This window comes from Arachis hypogaea, chromosome 8 (assembly GCF_003086295.3).
Source record: "Arachis hypogaea cultivar Tifrunner chromosome 8, arahy.Tifrunner.gnm2.J5K5, whole genome shotgun sequence".
In the NCBI taxonomy this organism is placed as follows: domain Eukaryota; kingdom Viridiplantae; phylum Streptophyta; class Magnoliopsida; order Fabales; family Fabaceae; genus Arachis; species Arachis hypogaea.
In genome coordinates, this window is record NC_092043.1 from 6,276,205 (window position 1) to 6,295,120 (window position 18,916).

At 35.3% G+C, this 18,916-nt stretch overlaps 2 protein-coding genes and 1 non-coding gene across 4 annotated transcripts; 2 read left to right on the top strand and 1 right to left on the bottom strand.

The window, feature by feature from the left end:
• The first annotated feature begins 7,900 nt into the window (after nucleotides 1-7,900).
• On the top strand, nucleotides 7,901-11,013 carry LOC112705839 (protein TIC 22, chloroplastic). 2 transcript variants are annotated; one of them, XM_025756811.3, is made up of 9 exons: nucleotides 7,901-8,489; nucleotides 8,599-8,661; nucleotides 8,916-8,990; nucleotides 9,236-9,289; nucleotides 9,688-9,747; nucleotides 9,863-9,934; nucleotides 10,394-10,429; nucleotides 10,520-10,693; nucleotides 10,787-11,013. In XM_025756811.3, exons 1-8 carry the CDS (start codon nucleotides 8,112-8,114, stop codon nucleotides 10,607-10,609), a joined length of 828 nt encoding a protein of 275 aa, XP_025612596.1. In that variant the 5' UTR covers nucleotides 7,901-8,111; the 3' UTR covers nucleotides 10,610-10,693; nucleotides 10,787-11,013. The 2 variants fall into 2 exon arrangements, with proteins under 2 accessions (XP_025612596.1, XP_025612597.1); XM_025756812.3 differs by having other exon boundaries at nucleotides 7,912-8,489; nucleotides 10,801-11,013.
• Nucleotides 11,014-13,077: 2,064 nt separating this feature from the next.
• On the top strand, nucleotides 13,078-17,449 carry LOC112705841 (UDP-glucuronate:xylan alpha-glucuronosyltransferase 2). Its single transcript, XM_025756815.3, has 3 exons — nucleotides 13,078-13,728; nucleotides 13,835-14,477; nucleotides 16,382-17,449. Exons 1-3 carry the CDS (start codon nucleotides 13,561-13,563, stop codon nucleotides 17,338-17,340), a joined length of 1,770 nt encoding a protein of 589 aa, XP_025612600.1. The 5' UTR covers nucleotides 13,078-13,560; the 3' UTR covers nucleotides 17,341-17,449.
• TRNAR-CCU (transfer RNA arginine (anticodon CCU)) lies at nucleotides 14,615-14,687 on the bottom strand. Its single transcript has one exon. It is a non-coding gene; the product is annotated as a tRNA-Arg (tRNA).
• Nucleotides 17,450-18,916: the final 1,467 nt, after the last annotated feature.

The following is an 18,916-nucleotide window of genomic DNA, read 5'->3' on the forward strand; positions in this document are numbered from 1 at the left end:
GGGACGCAGGGACAGAGGAAGAAAGAGAAAGGGAAAAAGAAGAAGAGAAGAGAAAATGAGAGAAAAAGAAGAAGAGGTGACGATGACAACAAATTTTGAGAGGCGTGTTTCAGCTCTCAATGACCATAATTTTGGGTAATAGAGGGAGAAAAGGAATGAAATGATCAAGATAACACCAAGTTATTGCAATGCTTCTATATTGGAAACAGAACATCATCAGTTTAGAGGAGAAAGAATAGAGCTAGTGAAAAAGTCATATTTATTTTTGGAGATGATTGGCCATAAAAAAGGATGGAAAGAGTGATAGTTACAGGAGTGACAAAGACAAAGGTTAGATTTTCACTAGGATGAATATCGAAAGGGCTAGTGGGATCTTCTACTACGTTAAAAGATAATTCTGCCATTAGAGAGAAAGAAAATAATGGAAACTGATTATTTAGGTTCGAAAAAGAAGCATAGTGATTTTTCACCGAAAAACTAATGACTTATCTTTTTCAAGGAGAATACCATGGTTCTGATAACATGTTAAATTTCCAGAGAAAAGACAATAAAAAGTTATATTATATATGAAATTATTGTATTGAAGTTGTTATTACATGATACAAGAGTCATCTTATTTATAGGGATATTACTAACTAATTTCATAAATATTTCATCTACTATTAGCCATTACTAACTCAACTACTAACAACACTAATAATATTTTAATAAACTATTTGTAACTGGCACCATTAAAAGAAATTAAAGAAACAAAAGTGTGTCAGCGTATGATTCTGAGATTTAAATACTTGTCTGCAAAGTGGACAAGGTTTCTGAATTCATGTTCATCAATGAAACCGTCATTGTTGGTGTCTGCGGACTTGAACACTCTCCCACTCCTCCACGACGCAATCAGCCCTCCGCTGTGACGGATGCCACGACGCAGTTCGGCTTTGCTGATTCGGCCATCTCCATTTGCGTCAAATGATGTCTTCAACCACTTCTTAAACTGCTCCGCCGTCATTACGTGCTTCCCATCACTCGACACATTACGTTCCACCATGATCGCCATTGCCTTTCACTTTTCTCTGCTGGTATAATCAATTTCTACGTACTGCGTATGTCTTGGACGTTCAGCCACCAATGTCGGATTTATATTTATACTAATGCCACATTAATATCTATATATTTCTGTTAAAGCATTACTACTCAGATATGGAGTACATTCAATAAATTAATTATTCTTTTTTTGGAGAATAAGAATCGTATCTTCTGAAATGTTTTTTGGCAGGTATATAGCAGTACCAGGATACACATTTATGATCAGTACAATGAACCGCCTAAAATTGGCTTAAAGATAAAGCTTATAATGTCGATTAAACAATACATTACGTTCTTTTTTTCTCCTTTTTTTGCAAGTTTGGCAGATAAAGAAAAGATGTTCCGCTTATTCTCACGGCATGAAATTATCTGAGAAATATTATTAGAATAAAACAGTCCGTGCCATTATTCATTTAGATAGAAATCCAGGACCTTGGGCGGTTTGGTGGGAAATGAACACAACGACTAGAAATATTAAAAGAGAATGTTTATGGCAGAGGTGCGTTTACCAAAGGAATAGATTTGACAAATGCATCCCCCATTGATGGAATGAGAGTTTGAGACTTTTGTTTTTTTATTACTTTACTCTACTTGAAGCCTTCTACGAAGAAAGATAAGGGAGTATGTGGATTTCGTACCTAATTCATTCATTTTTTATAGGAATCGTTACCAAATTAAAGGAAAACCTATAGGAATTGGATATCTAAATGGTTTAATTACGGTGTTGATCTTATAGTACTAAATTTACAATTAAGTCTTTATATTATTTTTTTTAATTGGTCTTTACATTATTTTTAAATTTTGTTATTAGGTTTTTTCATGTTAAAAATGTTAAAATTAACGGAATATTGCTCCCAGAAAAAACATGGTCAAAGATTTAATTAAGTTGCCAATGAGTTATAACTCAAATGTCATAATTTTTTTCATACTCACCTAAGAGATTGCGGGTTTGAGTCTCTCTATCTTCGGTAAAAAAAAGATTTAATTAAGTTTTTAATTATGAATACCTTCAATTTGTGGAGAAATATTTAGTTAATTCTAATAATTTTTACACTACGATGGATTTAATACAAAATTAAAAGTAGTATAAAAACCTAATTGAAAGAAAAAAAATATAAAGACCTAATTACAAATTTAATGAAATTATAAAGACTAATAAAGTACCTATTTAAATTTAAACAACAAAAAATGTGAAGGAAAAAAAAAGTAAAAATTCACTAAAACATGCATCTTCATTAATGGAACATATTAATATAGCTGAGTTTTTTAATAAAAAAATGTGAAATAATTATTAGGATGTTTAAAATGAAGTACTATCATTATTCATTTTTTTTGGTATACAAAAGGGCCAGAGGCCCAAGAAAGCACAAAAACACTTACTCTAACAAAAATGAGTTTCAATAATTAGTATTGAGATTATGCTTCAAACCCCAATTTGCTATCCAGTTTGTACAGGTATTAACTTCTTTATAAAAATGAGTAATCTTTATCTATCAATCTCTAGTGAGAAGTTTTCTAATTCTATGATACAATATGGTGTTATTTCTACTACTTTCTATTTTCTTAGAATATTATCTGTTACTGTTCTTGAATTATTCTTTCTAATAAAATTTTGGATAATGTCTTTCTGCTTGATAAACGGAGTTGGCTTATAAAAAACTTGTCTATGACAATAAATTTATCTTGCCTCTTTGGAGTTGCTATTTTCTCATTGTGATACTACCACGACAAGCTTGTGTTTGAAGACAAAATGATTCATCTTGTGGCTGCTATAAACACCATTAGGAATCGTTGTGCTGAGATTGTTAGGGTGATGAAAAGTTATGTTTCGATCAAATCCTATAATTCAACCCATGACAGTCTTATTAGGTGGTGCCCCCGCCAGAACATTGCGCTAGCTAAATGTTGATAGCTCATTCTTCGGGCAAAAGAATAGTGTGACTTGTAGTGGCATGTTTAGAAAATATCACAAGTTTTTTTTATCACATTAGATGTTGTTTAATCATCCATGCTGAGTTATAGGGATTTATCAAAAGCTTGCAAATAGTCATTGCTAAAGAGCTCTAACACATTAATATCGAGTTAGACTCTTGGACAACAGTGAAATTCATTAAAGAAGGATGCCATGAATCCCACTCTTGCAAGCCTCTCTTGGATGATATTAAACTTCTTAGTCCCGACTTCAAAAAGTGAATATTGTGCACACATTGCGTAAAGCCAACTCTGTAGCAGACGCTCTAGCAAAAAAAGGTCAGGACCTTCCATTTGGCCTCCATCTATTTGATGATTCTCCTCTAGATATATGTTATGCCTTGTCTATGAACTGTGCTGGTTCCTTTAGAATGAGGGGTATTAGTTCATTTTGTTTTGTCTTTTTTTGGGATCCTTAACCCTATATGTTCACGATAAAAAAAAAAAAGAATTGCTCTCTAACCACACCTTTAGAGCTCCGCAATGAAGGCTGAGCAAATTTCCAAGTTCCTTGTATAACCAATAATCTATTTTTCCCTCATTGTTTTTAATAAGACCCATGATTCTTCTTGGCTACACTATTTGAATTTATCTTGACCCAATTAGTAGGGGGAAGGGGAGGTTGTCATTTAATATTTATTTGGTGGCTCACTCTAGAACCTATACTTAGCTGCTTGTTGTTGACTGCTTTTTGTATGATGTGGCATATTTTTGTATAAGAGAGTGGGCGTTGTTTAGGCTCTTGAAAGGACTCTAGAATAGTTTCATATTTCTCTATTTCCAGAGATACCACAGGCCTACTGAAAAGATGTAACACCAGTCTACCAAATGGTTTGTTCCCTAATTCGAGCTAAGGTACCTATCAATCCAATCTTCCAAATCTAAAGCATGGAAGTTCAGAAGCTTACCAGAGTCTACTAAATTTCCTCGGATTCCTTTCGCTCTCTCACAGTCACAGAGCACATGAAAGGTGTCTTCCTGATGGATGTGACAAAATTGGCATAGGGGAGAGACCTCATACCACTTATCTTCTGTCACTAGTCATGAGTTTAATGTGAGGTGCTTGCCAAAGGAAGGTTGCAATACGATGAAGAACCTTCCAATTCCAAATCCTTCTCCATATGTTTTTACTTGGAGGGCTGTTGGACAGCACTAAATACGTGGATTTAATGGATAAGCGCCCATCATAGGAGTGCTTCCACGCCGGGGTGTGCGTGCGCACGCCCAGGAGATTTTCAATGTGTGCGTACGCATAGAGGTGTGCGTATGCACAAGTGCAAAATTTCACAATCCTGTTCGCTCGCACAAGGCGTGCAAACGTCCTCAACAGAATGCACATTCCAACATGTGCGTGCGCACAGCTTGCAGAACTTTGTTGGTTATGTGAGCGCACAGGGCGTGTTAGTGCTCCCATCAGTAGCCATGTCCTCGTGTGTGCGTGCGCACAAGGTTATGCGTGCGCACTGGTTTAAAAATTCACGGGGTGTGTGTGCGCACAAGGTTGTGCGTGTGCACACAAACCAGAAATCACAAAATTCTGCAACATTACAGAATTCAGATTTTTACACCAAACTCTCAACAATCATATCTTTTTCTACCAAATTTGTTTTTCCACAAAATTTAAACCATTTTAAAGCTTGTTCAATCATCTTTCAATTGATATAAAATGCATTCAATTTCAAGCACGGTAGCTAAAGATATGATTCATTGAAATTCATCAAAATTTCGGTTTTACCAAAAGTTCACTAGTTCTCAACTTCCCACAATCCTCAACCAAAGTCAAACCAAAACCATACCAAATTCTAATTTACCTCATAACTCACCATTTGTATCACATTCCACCATTCATACCAAAATTTTCCTTCACACTTCATTGTTCTCAACCTCAATGTCAAATAAAATCAATCCTTCACCAACACATTCATAAATCATAAATCTATCAATACCAAGCATCATAATCAATCTCATTTCATCTCAATCTAAATCTTTCACATCATCTTTATCAATTTTAACATCATAATTCATCAACATATTCAAAAATCATCAATTCATCATAATTCATCATAAATCATCGTTCAATAATTCAACAACCATTTCAATTCAAACCTATCCTATGGGTCACTAGTCTAAGTGTCCAGAAATATTATATATTATATAGAGAAAACCAAAATCATAACTTGGTCGATTCCCAATATGTACCAAAACCCAAATAGAGCACAATTCAAGCCTCCAATCCACAACCAAGTCACCAACCAACTCCAATAAGCATCAACAATCACCAACAAGCTCCAACATTCAAGCTAATATCACACATTTCATATAAATCAAAACCTAATACTCACAATTAATCAATGTACAAGGGTTCTTGAGAAATCTTACCTCATTCACTGAAATTTTGGATAGAACCCAACATTTTCTCACTAATGATTAGCACCTAAACAACCAAAACACAAATTTTTCTCAAGATCAACACTCACCAAACTCGAAATTCTTAGGACAGCAGGAAGGAAAAACTCAAAATCTTACCTATAAAGGTTAGATGAAAGTAACAGGCTCGAAAAGAGCTTCGCGCAGCCGCTGACGGCACGCGAATCGGAGCACTGAAAGTGACGAGTGAATAGTATTTTTGAAACCCCATCCTCTCTTCTCACTTCAGCTGCAACTGTCACTCTCTAAGTGTTATGGTGCTGAATGGGGTTCACTTAGTTGGGTTTGGGCCCAACTTGGACCCGATCCAATCCGTTAGCATTTTTAGCCTGTTTAGCCCAATTTTGGACCAAACTTTTAAAATTAATGCCTAGTTTTTTATTTCTAATATTTTTCTAAGGTTTTTTACTATTTTTTTATTTTTTCTCACACAGTACCGGACAAACTTAAACTGGTTCGACCGATTCGGCTGCCGGTTCGCAATTTTTATTCGGTTTTTCGCCAAAAATACATTTTCTAACTCAGAAAATCTACTGAGTCCAAAAATTATATTTAAATTCTCAAATTATCATTCTAAATTTTCGAATCCTATTTTGACCAATATTAATTATTTAATTAGACAATTAATTAATCGCGGTTCTTACATCATGAACACAAAACAAATACAAATAAATTTAAATAATCTCAAGCATTGGTCCAACATAAACAAAATTATATTTGATCAATCATATGTTCTAGGTGTATGCAAAAGACAAGATTTAATGAGTGTAAAAATCCAAAACAAAGAACCATTGCAGCCACAGATAAAGGTTAAACATTAAACAACTAGTGAAGATTATAGGCAAATTATTCAACTATAGCTAGATTTAAATTAATTACAGTTGTGATCAAGTCACAGTGGCTATAAACTAGCTATCCGAGTTAACTTTAACATTGTCATGTAGTTATACATACAGTTTCATATTATTGCAACAATTATATATTATTATTGACCTTAAAGTTCAGAAACATATTATTCATCATCGAAGAAATTAAATTAAAACTACTATAATAAAAGATGCTATAGTTATTAGGGGTGTTCGTGGTGCGGTTTAGTTTGGTTTTTTAAAAAAAAAATCATCCAATCCAATAGTTTAATTAAATTACGGTTCAATTTGGTTCGGTTCGTTCGATTTTTTCAATCAATTCAAAGAAAAGCCTGCCATACTATTTCACAAAATTATAACATTAAAATCATATAACACAAATATGCAATAACTAACAAAAGTCTTGATTTAATAAAATTCAATGACAAAAGAAATTAAAATAAATGAAACTCAAAATCACAATTTCACAAACATGTCAAGGAATTCCTAAATGTAGTAAAATAAATGAACTAACTCTATTAAATGATACAAAATAACACAAGACTAACAGAAGTGTCATTGCATTATGTAAAAAAATAACACATCTAAAGGTATATTTAGAATGTTGAAGACATCTTTCATAGTCCAAAAAATTTCATAACTTGCAATTGAAATGCACTTTCATAGTAGCGGCAGTTTCGACTGGAAACCCTAATCTCCTGAGATCGTCGATTCCAATGCTGGAGTTGAAAATTGGGGTTAGGGTTTGGATTTGGGGTACACCAGGAGGAGGGGCAAACGGATTATAAGTCAACCCGAAAAGATTTTGCGGGTAAGAGAGAGTGTAGGGTCAAGAAAACTGAAGATGGTTTTGTTGTTGTTGATGATGGTGATGGTGATGGAGCTGAGGGATGGGGTGATCGTGACTGTTGGATTGCCACGGGAACGAGGGTACAAATGGAATTGTGGGACCCATTAATGCGACGGCAGGATCCAGTGCTGCCGGAGATTGTTGTTGCTGCTGCTGTTGCCGCGGAGGTGGCGAATGGTTTTGGTGATGTGATTGAGGTGGACGAGGAGGTTGATGGTGGTGTTGAGGGGGTCGTTGGATGAGAGAGAGGAGGAACTCGCCGTCGGCAGCGGGTCGCCTCCACCGCCATTGGTGAAGTGGGTAAATGAGATAGTGAAGGAGTGAATAGCTTTTCGTTTTCCTTTTTTTCTCTTTTTATTTTATTTGATGATATTTTTATTTTTGTGGAAGCCACACAAAACAACATAGTTTTGAAAGAAGGACTTTTTTGTCCAGTTTTCAAAACTACCTTTCCACTAATGTGCCACGTGTTCAGCCGTACGACAGATTATCATAATGAGAGCCACGTCCAACTTTTTCGTTGATTCTGACAAAGACATTTGCGCAAAAAACTAATCTATCCAAATTTTAAAGAGGTAAAAAATTTAAAAATATTTTCAAATGATCAGGAACAAAAATATTCGCGGGACAAAAAGTCGGCATCCCTTTTCTCTTTTCTTTTTTAATTTTCTAACTTCAATAGGTAAACAATAGGCCCACTAAAACTGGAGATGTGATGGGCAGAGAAAGCCCATAATGCAGTAGGTAATTAAAATAGTTTCCAGAAAGATTAGTTTAGTATACTAGTAGTGGGTGTGAAAAGGGAAACTGAAAATCCGGCATCCATAGTGAGCGTGAGCAGTAACAACCGCTGTAGTTATTGTAGCAGTTTGCAAGTTGAACTTCCCATTGAGCTGTTGAGTGTTGAAAGCGCGAATATGGAATCGTCAGTGCCTTGCGGACACTCAAACCCACTTCTCTCATTCTCCAACTTCATCCATCAAAACTGCCACCGCCTCGGCGCCGAGCTCGCCACTCGTTTCAACAACACCAATAAGCGCTTCGCCGGAACCCTAGATCTTCCTCCTACGCCTCCTTTTCTTTCCCTATTGGCGTCAATCACTCAACCCAAACACGCCCTCGCCGCTGCCGCTACTCTCAGCTCCCAGCAGGTGGCCAAGTCCCTCGCCGGCACCAAACTCTTCACCGTCAGCAATTCCAACAATGAGTTCGTTCTCATCTCCGATGCTGAAGGAGCTAAGTCTATTGGATTGCTCTGCTTTCGCCAAGAGGACGCTGAAGCCTTTCTTGCTCAGGTTTGTTCTTCCCACTGGAGAGGCTCTCATATTCGTCACAATAATTGTGTGGATTTTCAATTTTCAACCTCTCGATGCTAATTTGTTTTGTTCGTCCTTGTTTTCTTAGGTTCGATCACGGAGAAGAGAACTTCGAGGCAAACCTAGGGTTGTTCCCATAAATCTGGACCAGGTTTTCTTCCCATTTCTTTCTTGTCAATTTCAATCCTTTTTTGTTTTCATAGTCAATAGAGTCGTCGCTTTCCTTCTATCACATTCAAAGCCACTTCGGAATCAAGTCCTCAAGAACTAAACAGTGAAACAGTCTGTAACGTTTTTCCCCGTTTGAATTCGTATCGATGTATCTTTTGCGGCTGCTGACTGTAACTGGAGAATTTTTGGTATTTATACTACACTTTTACATATGTTACTTTTCTTCTGCTTTAGGTATATATGCTGAAGGTTGAAGGCATTGCATTCCGATTTTTACCTGATCCAATTCAAATAAAGAATGCCATAGAGGTTAACATCTGTTTTAATTCCTGTACTCGATATATTATCACTTAAAGCCACACCTGTTTTCTTTTTAATCATCTCATCATTTTAGTCCAATAGCAGTCACAATGTTGTATGAGTTATGTATGGGAATTGGTCAGTGATATCAATGTATGTTGATTGTACATGAAATCATGAACTTGTATTCTTAAACTCAGCCACTGGCCTGTAAGATTGGGAACTAAACTATCTTCATTTCCTTTGTTTCTCAGCTCAAAGCAGGCAAAGGCAACAAGGGAAGTTTTGATGGAGTCCCTGTTTTTCAGGTATATTTCATATTTGTTGTTAGTAAACCTAAGTTTTTAAGATGAACTTCTTGGGCGAGGCATGGGTGGGGTTGCAAGACTATATAGAATTTGTTTTTTGTTTTTGGTGTTATGTATTTATCAGCATAATAAGGGGATTAGTACTATCTGTATGATCTTGGATGTCAATAATTTCTTTTTTCCTGCCCGGACCTAGATATCAGTTAATTAGTTGATTACAGTCAATGCATTCTATATGATATATAAATATTAAAGACAATCACTTATATGAAATACTGGAGATGGCCGATAGTTTAAAGTCATTCAACTATTTAGTGTTTTCGTGGTTGGAACTTACACTAACAGTCCTTGATCTTTACTTTGTTCTTTGATCATTGCCAATAATCATGTGGTTACAGTCAGACCTTTTGGTTGTGAAGAAGAAGAATAAGCGTTACTGCCCTGTATATTTCTCAAAGGTTTGTCTGACCTACTGCTCTTCTCATTTTTTTCACTTATACTATCATGGCATCATGAAGCATGTTTCTCTATAGAATATGATTACATATTAGTTATCATTGATTAAATGGACAGGAAGATATTGAGCATGAACTATCCAAGGTTTCTAGGGCATCTAGAGGAGTTGGAGTTTCTCAGAATATAATGGTACATAGTCTTCCATCTTCTATTCATGTTTTTTTATTAATGCATCTCAGAAACACATGAGCAAATTTCAAATTCATTCTTCAGTTTCACAACCTAATGTAAGTTTTAGATATTGCTTTAGGTTTCCCTTGTTAAACTTGACAACCCTTTTGTTTGTGTAACTATACCCTGTACTCATCTTATTTACAAGATGAAATTGTTTAGGAAACGAGAATCAAAAGTAAGGGAAGCAGTTCTGCTTTGCATAAAGCTAGAAGAATTCCACTTTCTCTTTTGGGATTGATTCCACTTGGTCCTATTTTAATCCCGATACTTGGCTATATATATGTGTTGTTTTGTGTTCTTTTGTAATGATTCAAAAAGTACTTGCTAGATTAGAGTTTTTTTTCCCTCTCTTCAATTGTAATCTATCATTTATTTTAAACTCGCTTTGTTTCTTTTTCCCCTTTAAAAAAGCAGGTTGGTAGCTTGGAAGATGTACTGAAAAAAATGGAGGTAATTAGTCTGCTTACAGGTTAATATCTTATAATAGCTACAAGTAGTTTAAATGTTGACAAGTTCTCTCTCTTTCCGAAAATGATACAGATGAGCGAAAGGAATTCAGGATGGGAAGATTTAATTTTTATTCCACCAGGAAAAAGCCACTCGCAACACATACAAGAAATTGAGGCTTGATTTACAGGTTGCAAAGTTGAGCTAACCAAAGTTTTTATGTGGTTTTTATGAGCAAATTGGATCTTGTTACATTCTAGTCAGATGGTGAGACGTCAACAACTCTCTGCCTTTCAAGTTTCAATTGTGCCGCCCTTTCTTCTTCACATCTTACCAATAAAAATTCTTTTTATAATGCAGATGCTTTTTTATAGATTCTCGGTGGATACAAGTTACACGTGAATTTGAAAGGACAAAGCCGCTAACATCCATTAAAGAGGTGGATGGAATACCATTTAAGGGTGTTTAAGCAATAATGTTTATAAGTTAATAAAACGAGAGTTGTACAGTACGGTATTATTTTGGCAATACTTACAAACAATGTATTCCTTGAATTCTACTTTTATGAGTTCATGCATATTCTTTAAGATGGCTATTTTGTTGACTGGTTCCTGTTCCTGCAAAGAAAAGGATTACAAAAAGTTAGGTTAGACTGAAAACAGATCTTTCGGGTCCCACGATGGGTGCCAAATGTTCCTACGGTGGGTGCCAAATGTTCCTGTCTGAAATTGTTCTCCGAGAAATAGCTTGACCACATCAGGTGTAATCTTAGCCCTTAGAGCTCCAGGGATGATCTGGTTGTTTCTGAGTTCTGGCGTTCGACCTGCAAAAAGGACTTCGACGCTCAAGTCAAATATCAGATACCAAAGCTAACAAAAAGATAATAATTTTCTGTATATTCTTAAAGACCGATAACTGACTTGAGTGTCAGAGTGAACCAACAGATCATCACGGTAGCGTTTGTTTTCGGAGACAGGACATGGAGACATGGACAGCAACATATTGTTTCCGGGACAGTTTTTTATACTTTTGTGTCCACTTTTTTATGAAGGACAATGATAGACACGGAATTTAAAAGAGAGACATGGACTGTTTTTATGAATTTTTTTCTTATTTTTTATTATTCCACTGTTACCCTTCTTATCTTTCCTATTTTGCGATAGTTCTCAGAAAGTACTTTTTTTTACTCCATACTCTTTTTCTATCTCTACGTTCTTTTTCTTTCTCTTTTTTTCTCAGGTACTCTCTCCTTTTTATAAAAATTTTTATTGGACTGGATAATTTCTTTTTTCTTATCATTCTTACTTCAACATCATTTTAATATTATATTATATTATTTGATTTGTAATAAAAATAATAACAAAAATAATTAGTCTTGAGACTTTTAAAAGATAAATATTATAAAGGTAAAATTGATATTTTAAAATGCTAAAAAATAATTTATAAATTGTAATTAATTTTATATAATTTAAAGAAAAATTAATTTTTTGAAAAGAAAAATAAAATTTTAGATAAAAAAATTAATTTTCTAAATAAAAATAGATTTTTATGTGCAAAAATTATTTTTTTTCCATTTAAAAATAGATTCTTTTTTTAAAATTGATTTTGTATTTAAAATTAATTTGGCTTATTAACCTAAATGAAATTTTTTATTAATCAAATTCAGATTTTTTTTGTTAATATTAACCATATGTATTCCTACATATTAATAATAAATTTAAAAAAAATAATTATATTTATAAATTTTATTTTAATATAAATACTATTATATCATTTTTTATTAAAATTTTTGACTGCTTCAAATATTTTTTTCAACTTCTCACTGTCTGTACTCTTACGTACTCTCATTATTTATTAAATTAGTTTATACTAAAAAATTTGGAATCACACGACTATTTTAGTCATTTTATATAATATTTTAGTATTGTCCATGTGTATCCAAACATAATACTAGACATTACATTAGTATCCTATCCATCGTATCCAAACACGATACACAAAACATAATTTTTAATGTCTCTGTCTTATTGTCTTTGTCTCAGTGTCCTGTTCTGTCGTGTCTCTACAAACAAACGCTACCCACTGGATCACTGGTGCTCTAGGGCCTAAAGGTTACACCCAGTGTGGTCGAGCTATTCCTCGGAGAGCAATTCCAAACAGAAACGGTTCCTATAATAATAATAATAATAATAATAAGTTGGGTGAAAGTTAAAGGAGGATTATCATAATGGATCCATCGTCATGTAGGATTGGAAGAGCATAATTGAAACAATTAACCACCTCTACCATGGACCTATAAAGACCTAGTTGACCTACTCCTACTCTCTAATGGATTGTAAGTTGTAACATAAAAATGGTAAGCTTCTCGTTGGTCTCATTTGGTGACTAGCTGACCCCACTTGGGAGTTAGTCTATTCATGGAAGGCTGCTTTGGGGGACAAAAATGTGATACTTCACCATTCTCTTGGGTTCTAGCCGTTTCCCTGAAAGGAAAATCATATTTGGTGATTCATGTCTTATGATTTTTTATATCAGTACCAAGATAAGCGCCACCAGTTTTTCATTAGATATCAACTATCAAGAATTGTTGGAGCCTCACAATTCATGAACTAATAATTGTGATCTTTCGTTCTATTGAGGAAATAGACGGCGCAACAGAATGGTTGTTGGCCAACCTGCTCTTGTAGGTTTCAAGGTTCATGTGTTTTCTAGTCCTCCTGGTACCTCAACATGGACGCCATGTTTTTACTACTATAACCCTTGATCTAGTTCTGAACTAACTCACACTAGAGAAACTTAAGAGTGGATATATAAGTAATTCCCGAATTAATCTTAGAAATTCTAGTTGACCGTCAACCTGAAATGTAAGCAAAAGCAGTTTTCGTCTAGAGTCTTACTTGTCTCACGCGAAAGGGAAAGGACACGTGGAGCTGCATAGATGGTCAACTTGATTTGTGATTTACTCTAATTCTTGGAATCATTTGCTTCTTAAACCTTCTCTAATTCTTGGAATCACTTGCTTCTTAAACCTTTCACCTTATTTAACTACTTACTTTGAGTGGAGAGAGTTCATCATTTAGAGTTTTAGATTGATAGTTAGATAGATACAGCTGAAGCTACAGCTATAGCACAAGATGGTAAAGACAATTCCATCTAAAGCGAAGGTAAGCATAATCAATTTGGTGTTCTTAGCCGTCTTTCTGGTTGTTTATGGAACCCTTCTTCTCCGGCCATCTTCTTCTCTCTATTTCGAGAATGCAGCCTCCCTTGTAAGATGCTCCCTCCGCGAATGTCGACACAAGGTAACTGACTAATAAATCAATTAAGCTGGGCCTATATCTGTTCATTTTCTTTTCTTTTTCTTGCATCATCAACTTGATAATTAACCATTTATTATTTGCTTGATAGGTAGAAAAGAGCTTCAAAATGAAAGCAGTGTTAGAGGAACCTCAACGAGAGAGATCATCAAAGAAGAACAATGCAACTAATAAGATAGAGTTACCTAGCTTCTTTGGTGATTTAGGGAAAGGAATGAAGATAGGACTGGTCAACATGGATGAAGAAGATGTAAATGAGTTCAACCTGCATGGAGAAATGATACCAGTTTATTTTGAGAAGGTATCACAGTCTTTCAACTGGACAGACTTGTTTCCCGAATGGATAGACGAGGAAGAAGAGAGTGACGTGGCGTCATGCCCGGAGATACCTATGCCGGAGTATGCAGAATATGGGAGCATGGACGTCATAGTGGCCAAGCTGCCATGCAAGTACCCTGAAAAGGGGTGGGGTAGGGACGTTTTCCGGTTGCAGGTTCATCTAATAGCAGCGAATCTGGCGGCAAAGAAGGGGAAGAGGGATTGGAGATGGAAGAAGACAACGAGGGTGGTTCTGTGGAGCAAGTGTAGGCCAATGATGGAGCTGTTCCCATGCGACCAATTGGAGAGGAGGGAAGGTGAGTGGTGGTATTACAAAGCGGACGTGAAGAAGTTGGAGGAGAAGGTTTTGTTGCCTGTTGGGTCCTGCAACTTGGCTTTGCCTCTTTGGGAACAAGGTATGTTTTTAGTTTTTACCGTCATTCGCTTTCGACGTTTCGTTGCGTCTTTTACACATTACCTGTCTTCTCTGGTTTGCTTTGCTTCAACTAAGCAAAATAAACATGCACTAGAAAGTAGAAACTAAAAATGGAAACGCGCCAGGTAGGGGTCGAACCTACGACTTTCTGCTTAGGAAACAGACGCTCTATCCACTGAGATACAGGCGCTACGTTGCGATTTCTTAAGATACAATTAATTTTCACAGTGACAAGAATTAGCCAATCATGGTTCACTGCCATTTCCAAAAATTGTATTATGATATTACATTAATACATTACCCTTCATCTCACATTAAAGTTGGTTATGACCTTCTACTTTCATATATAAAAAAAAAAGCATACATATTCAAAACATGAACGCATCTGTGTGTATTCACATATGCCTGCCAACGTTTTTCATAGTACGTGGAGTGTTTTTTTTAAATTTAATTTCCCTTATTAATCTTAGGAGAGAGTAGTGAGAAATTACTGCAATACATGTTGTGTAAAGTCCAACCAAAACATATTTGTACGCAAATGTTGCAATCGTTTTGACGTGTTAATATGACTTGATGTTTAATTAACGTAACTCTACGTCAAAAGCAAACCAGGCAATAGAAAAATAATTTGAGTTTTATTATCATTTTGTAATATTTTATTTTAAAATAATCAGAATATATATATATATATATATAATTTTTTTCTTTGGGACAAACGAGCTCAGTAATACAATTGCAAGAGGTTATAGTGTGTGTTTAGTTGGGATTAGATTCTCTCAATATTTTTTTATAAATAAGACAAAAAAAACATAAAAAACATTAAAAAGATAAAAATCACACTTTAACCTTAATTGAAAAAAAATTAACGATCCATTCTCGTATTTAGTTTGTTATTTCATTGTGTAGATCTAAATTTAGCTCGCTTGCATAATAAATTTTAGGATTTTTATTTAAGATTTTTATGAGTAGAAATTTTAATTTTATTTTAATAAATTTATAATAAATATATTTAAAAGTTAAAATTTATATGTTTTCTATAAAAGATTTTTAAATTAATGACTTAACATGTGTCCGTAGCTAAACTTTTTTTCATATTAACTAAAAGCTAGTCACCAAAAAATATTAACTAATAGCTGATAATTAATTACTTTGTGTACATTTAGTGCGTGTTATAATACCTTCTGCATTTCTGGTGTGTTTTGCTCCTCCTTTTAAGTTAGCTTTTAAAGTAAATTAGACCCAGTTAATTTCTTATACTAATATTTAAGTTGGACAAAAATTATTCAAACACAAGTCCCATTAATCTTTTGGTCAAAATTAATTTACAAGAGCACATTGACACCAACAAGCATTCTAAACATGCACGGAATCTTTTTCAGCATGCATTTCATATACAATTGTTCTATAGATATTTTGCAAACTAATAATAGTGCATGAATATACTATGAAGTTACATTTACTAATAATATTAAGATGGAACATTAATATTCCATGTATATATATATATATATATATATCAATGGAACAGTGTGTAGCTACTAGTACTACGAATAATTCTAGTTCTGTTGTTTGCACTTCATTATCATGAAAAATGGCGGGAGGAGAAGCACAGTCAAAATCATACAACTCTCGCTATTTTAATTGTGATTAACATCCCCTAACCACTCCAATCTTTTTACGCATCATGAACTAACCACTCCATATTAGATTGTGATTTTGCTTTTTATTATTCTTGTTCAAAACTTGATTTAGCAGCGATTCCGATTTGTCTTCTAAGAAACCTCTTCACTAATAGTAGCTTCCAAACAAAGCATAGCTTTCTTTCAAGTTTCACAATCGATGCTGGAAAAAATGCTAAGTCTTCATTTCAATTTGAATTTTCAGGTATCGATGAGGTTTACGACGTGTCCAAGATCCAAAGAAGTGTGAAATCCAGATCAAGAAACAACCGCGAGGCCTACGCCACCGTGCTCCATTCCTCCGAAGCCTACGTTTGCGGCGCCATAACTCTCGCACAGAGCCTCATCCAAACGGGAACCAAACGCGACCTTGTTCTCCTTATCGACAACTCAATCTCCGCCCCGAAACGCCGAGCCCTCGCCTCCGCAGGCTGGAAGATTCGAATCATAACACGAATCCGAAACCCTAGGGCCGAGAAAGGAACCTACAACGAGTACAACTACAGCAAGTTTCGCCTATGGCAGCTCACGGACTACGACAAAATCATCTTCATCGACTCCGATATCATCGTGCTCCGGAACCTGGACATACTCTTCCACTTCCCTCAGATCTCGGCCACGGGGAACGACCAGACGATATTCAACTCGGGGATCATGGTGATCGAGCCTTCGAACTGCACGTTCGCGACGTTGATGAGCCTCCGAGACGGCATCGTTTCGTACAACGGAGGTGACCAAGGGTTCCTGAACGAGGTTTTCGTGTGGTGGCACAGGTTACCGAGGAGGGTGAACTTCTTGAAGAACTTCTGGTCGAATTCGACGCTGGAGAGGAGGGTGAAGAACGGTTTGATCGGTTCGGAGACGGCGGAGGTGTACGCCGTACACTACTTAGGGTGGAAGCCGTGGCAGTGTTACAGGGACTATGATTGCAACTGGGACGTGGAGGAGCAATTGGTGTACGCGAGTGACGTGGCGCACAGGAGGTGGTGGAAGGTGCACGACGCCATGGATGAAGAGATGCAGAGGATGTGCAGGCTCACAAAACGGCGTCGTACTGAGCTCAATTGGGAAAGAAGGAAAGCGAGGAAAAAGGGTTTAGTGAATGGGCATTGGAAGATCAATATTACGGATCCTAGACGATTTGGCTCTCTTTTGATTCATTAGCAATAGGTACGATTAGGCTCTCACGGAGGCCTTTTTGCTTTTCCGTACTGTTTATTCTGGATGAACAATGCTTACTGAATAGTGAAAAAATCAAAAAAGGACGTTATTATATGGTGTTTTTAGTCAATTTTAGTTTCCATTTTTTTGTGTGTGGTTAATACTTTAAACTTTTGGATAAGGGTGATGAATGAAATTGGTCAGATTTGACATTAACTGTTTTGGCCCAAATATCAAACCCTGCCCAAAAGAAGAGACAAAAAATATTTTCCCTTGGCGTAAGCGTAGTGTTTGGTCTTTGGTGTCATTGATTGAGTTGTATGGATCACTTGATTCACTTCATGAACAAAAGTTTTGATTCTTTATAACTAGAACGAGGGTCCAGGGATCTTTTCTTTTCCCTGGTTTACCAAGCGCAGCTACTAGGTTACTGGGTATGAGTGTATGACGCATGGATTCAAGACGACAGTGATGTGATGGGTGGTTAGGTGAAAGGATTGAAACCTGAGAGGATTGGTTGAGCAAACTTCAATAAAAGATTGTTGTAGAAATTTTTATTCGGCTAGAAAACGCTCCTTATTTGTATAAGAAAGAATCATCGTCGTCACAGCTCACAATCATGGATATTCGTTTTACTAGGTAAATTAGTATGAAAAAATATAATAAACTGAAATGTGACAACAAATAAATAAATAAATAAATTATAAATAATAAAAGAGGAAAAAGAAGGAAAAGAGAAGGTGGGTGGCGAGAGCAAAGAGGAAGAAGACATAGTTTGTAATATATTCACCATAATGAAGAGTATTTTTCTATCAATTTCTTTCATATTTGAACAGGCTCCCACATGCTTACTTAACCCCACTTAACAATTATGCTTCGGCAAAAGCCAAAGTTTACGCAGATATATTAAACTCAACTTTAGTGTCAAAGGGGACTTAGACGTGGCATGCTTTGTTTGATAATGGACAAAGGTGAAAGAATATAATTTAAATTTCGATCCAAGAACTTTATTATATTATTTATACACCACTTTAATCTTAAGAATCAACTGCAATATGCATCCCCTAGGAACAGGCCCTTTTAGTTTAACCTGCTTATATTCAATGAACATAGTTTTGGCATAATTTAATTTAAAGGTTTTGCTAAGAATATATAGATTAAAAATACTATAAAAAATATTTTATAAAAATTGTTGAAAAAATAAATATTTTTATCTTTTAAATATATTAAATATATCAAAAATATTTAAAAATATTATTATTATATTTTTTAAATATAAAGTAGCTAAATCCTTAATTTAACTTTGAGTATATACCCATTTTGGTTCTCAAAGAATTTTAAACTAGATACTTTAGTCTTCAACTAAAATTACTTACTCGATTGGTCCTAACAATTAACTCCGTCAGTCACTTAGGTCTTTTACTCTGTCAACTCTAATAGAAGACAAAATAGTCCCTAACAACTCTAACATGAGACAAAATAGTCCATGATCTCTTCTGTTCGAAAACGACACTGTTCTCTCCCAATTTCCATCATATCTCGCATAACACTAACAGTCTAACACCGTAACTTCAAGCTA

Excerpts from the sequence above, each read along its gene's own strand:
- LOC112705839 (XM_025756811.3), top strand. The coding sequence starts at position 8,112 with ATGGAATCGTCAGTGCCTTGCGGACACTCAAACCCACTTCTCTCATTC. Across the intron at positions 8,991-9,235 it reads AAATAAAGAATGCCATAGAG|CTCAAAGCAGGCAAAGGCAA; the intron begins GTTAACATCTGT and ends TTTGTTTCTCAG. Across the intron at positions 9,290-9,687 it reads ATGGAGTCCCTGTTTTTCAG|TCAGACCTTTTGGTTGTGAA; the intron begins GTATATTTCATA and ends ATGTGGTTACAG.
- LOC112705841 (XM_025756815.3), top strand. The coding sequence starts at position 13,561 with ATGGTAAAGACAATTCCATCTAAAGCGAAGGTAAGCATAATCAATTTG. Across the intron at positions 13,729-13,834 it reads TCCGCGAATGTCGACACAAG|GTAGAAAAGAGCTTCAAAAT; the intron begins GTAACTGACTAA and ends TTTGCTTGATAG. Across the intron at positions 14,478-16,381 it reads TTTGCCTCTTTGGGAACAAG|GTATCGATGAGGTTTACGAC; the intron begins GTATGTTTTTAG and ends TTGAATTTTCAG.